We start from the raw sequence: 9,740 nt of genomic DNA, 5'->3' as shown, positions 1-9,740 counted from the left end.
AATCTAATTGTACAAAGTAACACCACAGAATGATACATGGTTACATGTGACAGTTGTTTCTATGGTCTGAATATACTGTAACTGTGACCGTTGCTTTGATTAAAATGGCTTTTCTATGACTAAAAAAGTGATTTAAAAATTTGCACTTGGTAATTCATCTGCCCAACTGAGTTTAGCAAGTCATTTACAAGAAGCAATATACTCTAACATCAGTGTGTTTGGTTTAGCCATTTGGGATTATTGTGGGGGGAAACATTAGTCAGTTTTGGAGCTTCACTTTTTTCACTGTTGCTGACATCAACTGGCCTCTTATGGGAGGGGTACTCTGCCCTCTGGTGGTGAGAGACACTCATTTCTATGGCAAAGGTCCGCAGGACAGAGATGAAGTGGCAAAGAGTGCCTTTTACCCCGAGGTTTCTGGATATCTATCTCCTTATTTGCTAGTCACATAGTGACCTTAATGACTGAATTTGACGTACAAATTTTTGACTCAGTGAATAGCCATCTTTGGGGAATTGTCTGGGCCAGGCTGAACTGAGGAAGTTATAAATTTAGGAATGGAAAGTGGTATCTGTAGTTGGGTCAAAGCTGAGATGGGAAGACTTGTCCCCAGCATGAGTCCCAAGAGATACATGGGGGCCATATGAACTGTGAAATGTGTCAGGATCCTGTCTCCTGCTGTGACAAGGATGAAAGCATACTCCACCATATGCCGCAGGATGAGCTCTGATGGGAATCCTGGGCCTGCAATTGCCCAGAGAAGGCTGGCTGCTGGCCAGACAGCTCACCACTGATCAGCTTTGTATTCCTGGAAACACTTTTTATTTTCCTTTCTTTCCTCTTAATTTCTAACATTAAAACACCTTTTTCCCGAGTGTAAAAATGTTATGTGGTCTGTATAAAAGATATGAAAAATATTAATGAGGTAAAAATCACATGAAATCTGTTTACATCAAGCATGCCAACTCAAAGGCTAACATCAGCCGAATAAACAAGGTTTAAGTTAATGTGGACTGCAAAAAAAGAAAAGCTTCAATTTTCATAGAAACATAGGTTTATTTCGATAGAGACATGCTGAATGCAAATGAGTAACCGTTAACAAAAAAATAATAGAACATTTTAATAAAAATTAATATTTTTTCTTGAACATTAACTTACCAGATACTGAATAACTACACAAATTAATAAGTGTAATGCCAATAAACCTATTTTTCTTGTTCTCCGAAAGCGAAATATTTCCTGTTGCACACACCAAACAAGTCAGCACAAGACTAATGACGTGGCAATCGGCTGCTAAAATATTCACTGTTAGTATTAGTGGAGAGAAATGGTGCGCCTGCACATATGGAGCGTAAGGGAAATGAATGCAACAGGATTATAGTAATCAGTCATTAGCGAGCATTGTAGTTCATTATTAATAATTACGTATAACAGGATATTGTAAAAATTAAGTTACGAAATTTTTATTAAAACATTTCTTACACCCCCATGGCTGCTCAGCTTCACATGCCCAGCTCAAATCGGGACCCAGGTAACAGAGACTTGGCCGACAGCAGATGCCCTCTCACTGCAACAAGACTTGATGGAGATGTCTTGCACCCATGATCCGGGGAACTGGGGTCTATGATATCTAAATCCAGCCTAGTACCAGGAATGCTCAGGGCCTACTCAAGAAGGTAAATAATCCTCTCCACTAATATTTACAGGGTAAAACAAGATGGTTGTTAGGGTATTAAATTTGACAGTAAAATAGTAGTCAAGTTTTCAGACTAATTTAAATTGGCCGATCAAAATAAGCAAATACTCTAGAAAAATCAATTGTACTGGACAAAAAAGCTGTTCCTAAAGTGTTAACTAAAATTTTTATTGGTAGTTCATCTCATGGTAAAATTGCATAACATATAATGAACCTAAAGCAGTCACATTTTAGTGCAAAAAAGTAAAATTTAAAAGCTATCAAGATTACAGCATAAAATTTCCAAAAGCCTCCCAATATTTAAACCAAAAAAGGGGGGATAGTAGATGAATATCACGTAAGGAAAAATATCCTGTAAATAAATTACATCTAGAAAATTTTTACTTTAGAAAATTAACTTCCATTTGTAATGCTAACAGCAAGACACCCAGGTAAAACATACATGGTGTCAAAACAAGCCAAAGGTGGGGGGGGGGGGGAAACAAACAAACAAAAAAAAACAAAAAAAACAAGCCAAAGGAAAATCGTTTGGGCAAAAAAATGAAAAAGGATCGCAAGTCAAATTTATAGAAAATATTCCTTTATTAACTTTTGGTGGAGAATATGTTTGTATATTTTCAGAAAACAACTCCGAGACCATGTGGATTCCTGCAACAGAGAGGAATTGACAGGAGTGCTCCAGCCATGAAGACAGAAGAGAAGCAGTCCAGAGATGGAAGACGCTGACCATGCCTTGCCATACTAGCAGTCGCAGATATGCATCACTGCAGATTGCCCAGGACCAAACCAGAGAGGGTCGGACCTGCATTACCATCATTTGTCCACCATCCAGAACTGAAATATCATTGCTGTTATGTACACATAAACAACTGTTGGACATAGAAATCGGGACTCAAAAGAACTGTTGGCCCAGAAAGAAACTCACTATAGACTGATTCATTTGCCTCTCAGCATAACCATTATTGCTTGTCTCATTTTCGGTTCCTATAAGTGTATTCCTAGTATCACATGAGCTCACTCATCTAGGGGAAAAGATGAACAACATAGACTGAAGAACAAGAACAGCATTGATCAGACTGTCAGACCTCAGAGGGAAGGTAGGGGAGGGTGGGGACAAGGGAGATAGATCAACCAAAGGACTTGTGTGCTTGCATATGAGCCTAACCAGTGATCACGGACAACAGGGGGATGGGGGCATGCGTGTGGGGGGGTTTGGGCTGGGAAGGGGGGGGGTTGATGACAAATATGTGATACCTTAATCAATAAAGTAATTAAAAAAATAAAATAAAACATTTCTTACATACCATTATATTGACTGGGCCGCAAAAATATTTGTTTTGGGCCACATGCGGCTCGTGAGTTTGATGTACACTGTGATAACTACAGTTGACATTTTGATGACTTTTCTTTCAGGTAATTCTGTGCATATAACCACATAGGGTAAGAAAGTCTAATTATATATTAATGAGATCATAACATACTTATTCCTTTATAACTTGCTTTATTTTTATTTCATGTGTGGTGAGCATCTTTCTATCTAGGTATAGATATATAATTTATATTTTTAAAATTTTAAATTATTAAAGTTATATATGCTTATAGTAAACTGCAAATAATAGTGTAAAAGTTAGGAAATGAACATTTCCCCCACCTCCTAATTCCATTCCTCCATAGTAATTGCTTTAACTATTCTGTGCATAATTTCCAGATTTTGTAATGTACATATAAATTTATAAGTAGTCTGGCTAGTGCGGCTCAATGGTTGAATATTGAGCTATGAACCAAGAGGTCATGGTTCTATTCTTGGTCAGGGCACATGCCTGGGTTACGGCTGGATCCCCAGTAGAGGGTGTGCATGAGGCAGTGATTCTCTCTCATCATTGATGTTTCTATCTTTCTCCCTCTCCCTTCTTCTCTCTGAAATCAATAAAAAATATTTTTTCAAAAATTTATATAAGTAGATAATTTTTATACAAATTGGATCACATGACACATGTTGGTCTTCCATGAGCTTTTTTATTTAACTGTGTCATGAACATTTTCCTATATCAGAGTGTGTGCATATAATATTTCTTTTAGTGACTGCATAGTATTCTACTGTATAAATGAACCATGGTTCATTTAACCAGTCACCTATCTATATAAATAAAAATGTAAATGTCCGTTTGTTCAAAACCTTAAATCTCCGAAAGTTCTCCACAGATTGCTTTGAAATTTTGACACAACGTTGCATTCGAATATGCGCGTGTTTTTATATACCATATACCTACTATTTTATAGATGTCACACCTGTGACAGGTAAAAACATGCTTTTTTGAAAAACAGCGCCATCTGTTGGACGTAAAAGCAACACATGCTATACTAAATATTTTACGATTCCATTTCAATGTTTCCGATTTATGATCCATTTAGGATTTCCAAATTTCCAATTTTACGATTCCATTTCAATGTTGATAATGATTGAAGGTTTGTGCTTAGAAATCGCGAACAAAAGTTCTCAATCAATTGGGAATGCCATCACCGAATCCATCTGCTGCTGCTTCGTTGGACGTAGAATCACGTTGTGAACAAAATTACAACACGGGTGATCTTTTGTCGTATGTGCAATCAAATATTCCTAAGCTAACGCTTGAGCAAAAAGGCATTAAAGATCAAATAATGCAAACTGTCAATAACAGGGTTGGAGAAATCTTCTTCTTAGATGCGCCAGGAGAAACTGGTAAAATGTTCCTAATTAGATTGATTCTGGCAGCAATTCGATCCCAAAATGACATAGCCTTAGCTCTTGCGTTGTCCGGAATAGCTGCGACATTGCTACCAGGTGGAAGAACTGCTCATTCCACTTTGAAATTGCCATTGAAAATGCAATTCATTGACACTCCCACGTGCAACATTTCCAAAGCATCCGGCATGGCAAAAGTATTGCAGAAATGCAAACTTATCGTTTGGGATGAATGCACAATGGCGCACAAAAAATCGCTCGAGGCTCTTGATCGATCATTGCAAGATTTGTGTGGAAACATCAGACCATTTGGGAACGCGTTAATATTGCTTGCAGGAGATTTCAGGCAAACATTACCTGTAATTCCTCGATCGACACCAGCGGACAAAATAAATGCTTGCCTGAAATACTCTACTTTGTGGCGACATGTAAAGACATTAAAATTAACTACAAATATGCGTGTCCAGCTGCAAAACCATCGATCAGCTGAGATTCTCACATCAATTGCTGGAAATTGGGAACGGAAAGGTGCCAGTTGATCTGACCTCAGGATGAATTTCATTGCCTCATAACTTCTCCAATTTAGTGACGTCAAAAGAAGAATTGGTTGAAAAAGTATTTCCCAATATTCAAACCAATTATAAGAATCACGATTGGCTGAGTGAACGAGCTATTCTTGCGGCCAAGAACAAAGATGTCTACGAACTTAACAATATTCTTCAGTCTAACATTCAAAGCGAGGCAGTCACATAGAAGTCCGTTGACACTGTTGTGGAAGCAGATGAAGCGATTAATTATCCAACAGAATTTTTTAATTCACTCGATCTGCCAGGGATGCCACCGCACGTACTGCAATTGAAAATCGGCGTGCCAATTATCATGTTGTGAAATATCAACCAGCCAAAGCTTTGCAATGGCACGTGGCTTGAGTAAAAAAATTAATGAGCAACGTCGTAGAAGCAACAATCTTGACAGGACCTTTCAAAGGTGAAGATGTCCTCATTCCTCGCATTCCTATGATTCCAACAGATATGCCATTTCAATTTAAGAGATTGCAATTCCCAATTCGATTGGCGTTTGCAATCACCATCAACAAAGCTCAGGGCCAATCTTTAGAATTCTGCGGTTTAGATCTAGACACGGATTGCTTCTCACATGGACAATTATATGTTGCGTGTTCTAGAGTCGGCAAACCAGACAATCTCTATATCTGCACAGACAATGGAACAACAAAAAATGTTGTATACCCACAAGCATTGTGAAATTAAACATATTAGAAACGTGCGCTTTCTCTTTTCTTTCTTTTCCATTTAACCAGACTGAGCCACAGCAACGCGTGGCCGGGTACAGCTAGTTGATGAATATTTAGGTTATTTTCAGTATATTGATCTATAAAAACCTCGCTGAACAGTCAAGTTCCCTCTGACAGAATATGACATCGCAATTTACCAATCCCTTTCCCTTCTATTATTTCGTTTAACTTCACTGCAACCTACCCAGTTTCACAATTTACCCAGTTATTGTGCGTTTATTTATGTATGGACTTGCCGTCCTCCTGTGTAACCTGCATTCCCAATCAGGATATCTAGTTAGTCTGCTCTGCGCACCACTGTATTGCCAATGACCTGCTCAGTGCCAGGTGCAAAGCAGGCCCCTAAGAACTATTTATTGGCTGAATCGGCTCCCAATAACTACTGATTGAATGAAATTGCGCAGGGAGTCGAGGTCGGCGGAGAGACAGTGAGGAATTACGAGAGGCTTGATTCCTGGCCTGGAGCCCAGATCTTTCCCAGGCCAGTTGGCTGTAACGTCCCAAAACAGACAAGAAATGGGAGAGTGCGCAAGCAGGACTCGTCCCAGACCTGGGGGACCTCGCCACCGAAGTGTCGCACCCAGGGGCCCGAAAAGCAACTGAGGCAGCCAAGTTCTCCACGCACCTGCCCCGTCTCAAGCCAAGACTACATTTCCCAGCAGCCTCCGCGGAGCGCACAGTCCCTGCCACGCGGCTTGTGCCTCCACCGACGGCCCGCTGGGGGCGCTGCGGCGACCCCTCTGCCGCCCCGTAGAAATCTCCGCGGCCCTGGGGCCGCTGGCTTCCTGTTTGTCCGACGAGGAGACATGGCGGCGGCGCCGGCGGCGGCTGGGTCTGGGGCCGGCCGAGGGCGACGGGCGGCGGCAACGGTGGCGGCTTGGGGCGGATGGGGCGGCCGGCCGCGGCCCGTCAACATTCTGCTGCAGCTGCGGCAGGGCCAGCTGACCGGCCGGGGCCTGGTCCGGGCCGTGCAGGTACGAAGCCGGCCCGGAGGGGCGGGGCGGGGCGGACCAGGCGGGAGCTGGCGAGGGGCCGGGGCAGAGGCCTTTCCGGCCGCCGCAGGACGGGCCCGACCCCCCGTGGCCGGCCGCGGGGTCTGCCCGTGGGTTGCACGCACGCTGTCAGCCGCGGCGGGTGGTGGGCACCGGCCGTCTGCAGGCCCCCGGTTCGGGGCCGAGCGGGGCTGGGCTGCATCCTGCACTGATGGCGTGTGCGAGCCTGGGGCCTGCGCCCGGAGCCTGCCTTCCCTGCGCCACGTCCGCACGTCTGGGGGACTGCGGGCGAGTTTGCTTCAGTGTCTGCGTGCCTCGAGTTTGTGCCTTGTACCGTCAGCTGGGCGGCCCGTCGTCATTTCAGCCCCTGAGCGTTTCTTAAGTTTGTCATTGTGTCATTCTCTCAGAGAGGCCTTTCCTTGACCCCCCACCCCAAGTAAGTCCTCATTGTTATTCAGTCACAGTCCTGAGTGTGTTTCCTTCACATTACTTTCTTAGTGTGTAATTACATATTTCTTTGTTGTCTACCCCGTTTTTCCCCCCGGTATCTCATGTTAGGCTTTGCTCCAACGGGTGCAGGGGCTGGATCTGTTTTGCCAGTATAGTGTCGTGGTTAAGAGTGGTGTCAGGCCTGGATTCAAACCCCTGCTGTCTCTTGCTTGGGCAACTTACCTTCTCTGCCTCAGTTTCCCCATTTGTAAAATGGAGATAATAATTAGTAACCTACCTCAAGGTGTTGTGGGGGGTCAGAGGAGTGTATTGTGCGAAGCATTAAATGCGTTTCCGGTGCATAGTAAGGGCAGAAGGGTAAACAGTTAATATTAATGCTATATTTGGTATCTGGTTTATACTAGGCGCCCAACATATGATTATTACTGTTTTTTTAATGAACGAAGGCCAATGCTTTAAGTTTAGGGTAAAGCAGGATGAATGACTTAAGCTCCTTGCTCCTTCCCATCCCCCTCCATGTTCCCAGAACTTAAATTGTAAACACACCTGTACAACATTAACTTAATTTAAAGCCAGCTCTTGCATAAAGAAACTTTTTAAAAAATATATATTTTTTTATTGATTTCAGAGAGCAACGGAGAGAGAGAGAAACATCAATGATGAGAATCATTGATCAGCTGCTTCCTGCATACCCCTCTCTGGGGATCAAGCCCGCACCCTGGCATGTGCCCTTGACTGGAATTGAACCTGGGACCCTTCAGTCCGCAGGCTGATGCTCTATCCACTGAGCCAAATCGGCTAGGGCCATAAAGAAACCTTTGAAGGATACACAAAAAGTAATAAAGTGGTTGGTGGGAGTGTGGTGGCAATTGTGTAGATGGAGAGAATATGGGAGTGAGACTTTCTACAGTGTAACTTTATATATGTATGTTAATCTTGAGCCATTTCAGTATTGTTTACTCAAGATTAGAAGGACAGAATAAAATAAAGACAAGGTGGTCAGTTTGTATAGAGGTTTACAGATGAAGCAGTTCTGGATGAGCAATACTTTCCTGGACATTGGGATAAGCATAGATGAGCAACTTTTTCCTGCTGGCATTCTTCTCTCTCTGCCGTTAAGAAGATCCTGGAAATACTTGCTCTATATCCTTCTTTAAACCAAAGTGCCTTACTGAGCTGGGTATTAGGGACAGGCAGAAAGGGAGCTAACTCACTGATCAGATACTTTGGCTCAAGTATTGTGCAAGGTATACAATGTTTTTATTTAATCCTCAGTTTTTTTAATTCAATGTCAGAACTCATCCCTTAACACAGATGAGAAAACTAAGGCACTGAAAGGTTAGATAATTTGCTCCTAAACACCATCTTGACAATCCTCTATGTTCTGAGAGCAATAGAGAAGCACAAGAGTTCTTAAGCATAGTGACTGGGGCAATTTAGGACACTTAATTTGTTTTCAATGTTGGATTATTTGGAATGGGAGGAGACTGGAGGAGTTCACCAGGTAGGAGGCTCCTGGAGTATTGGTTTAGGCTGATGGTTGTGATGACACAGGATACAGGTGGAGAGGTGGCGATGGAGACACCTTCCCAGAACTATAGTGGAGATCAAGTGGGGACCTTGATCTTTCAAATGTATCCTTTCCTGGTAACTTTTCTTGATTTCTTCTTTGCCACACCTCCTACCCTCTCTCTCCCCCATATTGCAGAATAAATTAGTTTTGCAAAGGTATTTCTTTTCTTTTTTAAATCTTCACCAGAGGATATGTTTTTCATTTATTCTAGGGAGGGAGAGAGGAAGAGGGAGAGGGAGAGGGAGAGGGAGAGGGAGAGGAAGAGGGAGAGGGAGAGGGGAGAGGGAGGGAGGGAGGGAGGGAGGGGGAGAGAGAGAGAGAGAGAGAGAGAGAGAGAGAGAGAGAGAGAGAGAGAGAGAGAGAACCATCTATGGGAGAGAGAAGCCTCCCTGTATTTACCACAACCTCGCCCTGATTGGGGATCTAACTGCAACCTGGGTATATGCTCTGACTGGCAATCAAACCCGAGACCCTTTGGTGCACAGGACGATGCTCTAACCCAGTGGTCGGCAAACTCATTAGTCAACAGAGCCAAATATCAACAGCACAACGATTGAAATTTCTTTTGAGAGCCAAATTTTTTAAACTTAAACTTCTTCTAATGCCACTTCTTCAAAATAGACTCGCCCAGGCCTGTGGTATTTTGTGGAAGAGCCACACTCAAGGGGCCAAAGAGCCGCATGTGGCTCGCGAGCCACAGTTTGCCGACCACGGCTCTAACCAACTGAGCCACACTGACCAGGGCCTCACAGGTATTTCTATAGTACGGTAAGCATACCCTTTATGGCATGAGCTATAACTGGAAAGACCAGATTAAAAAAAAAAATTTTAACTGTGATATAAAAAAACAACACGTACGATCTTAACCATTTTTAGGTGTACAGTTCAGTAGTGTTAAGTATATTCATATTGTTGTGAAACAGATTGCCAGAATTTTTTCATCTTGAAAATCGTAAGTTCTAGCCCTAGACGGTTTGGCTCAGTGGATAGATAGA

The 9,740-nt window shown here is 42.8% G+C and overlaps 1 protein-coding gene across 2 annotated transcripts in view; it reads left to right on the top strand.

Annotated features, from left to right (window-relative positions):
• Nucleotides 1-6,492: 6,492 nt before the first annotated feature.
• The window catches only part of TRPC4AP (transient receptor potential cation channel subfamily C member 4 associated protein), an 86,128-nt gene continuing 82,880 nt past the window's right edge, over nucleotides 6,493-9,740 (top strand). The window contains exon 1 of one of the 2 annotated variants that reach the window (XM_079783994.1): nucleotides 6,493-6,704. In XM_079783994.1, the coding sequence (XP_079640120.1) occupies nucleotides 6,537-6,704 (168 nt within the window). In that variant the 5' untranslated portion in view covers nucleotides 6,493-6,536. The remainder of the gene's footprint in view (nucleotides 6,705-9,740) is intronic. The other variant, XM_079783993.1, reaches the window with a different exon arrangement.

This window comes from Cnephaeus nilssonii, assembly GCF_951640355.1.
Source record: "Cnephaeus nilssonii genome assembly, chromosome: 11".
Taxonomy (NCBI): domain Eukaryota; kingdom Metazoa; phylum Chordata; class Mammalia; order Chiroptera; family Vespertilionidae; genus Cnephaeus; species Cnephaeus nilssonii.
Note: the sequence above shows the minus strand (reverse complement) of the source record. Positions and strands in the feature narration are given on the sequence as shown.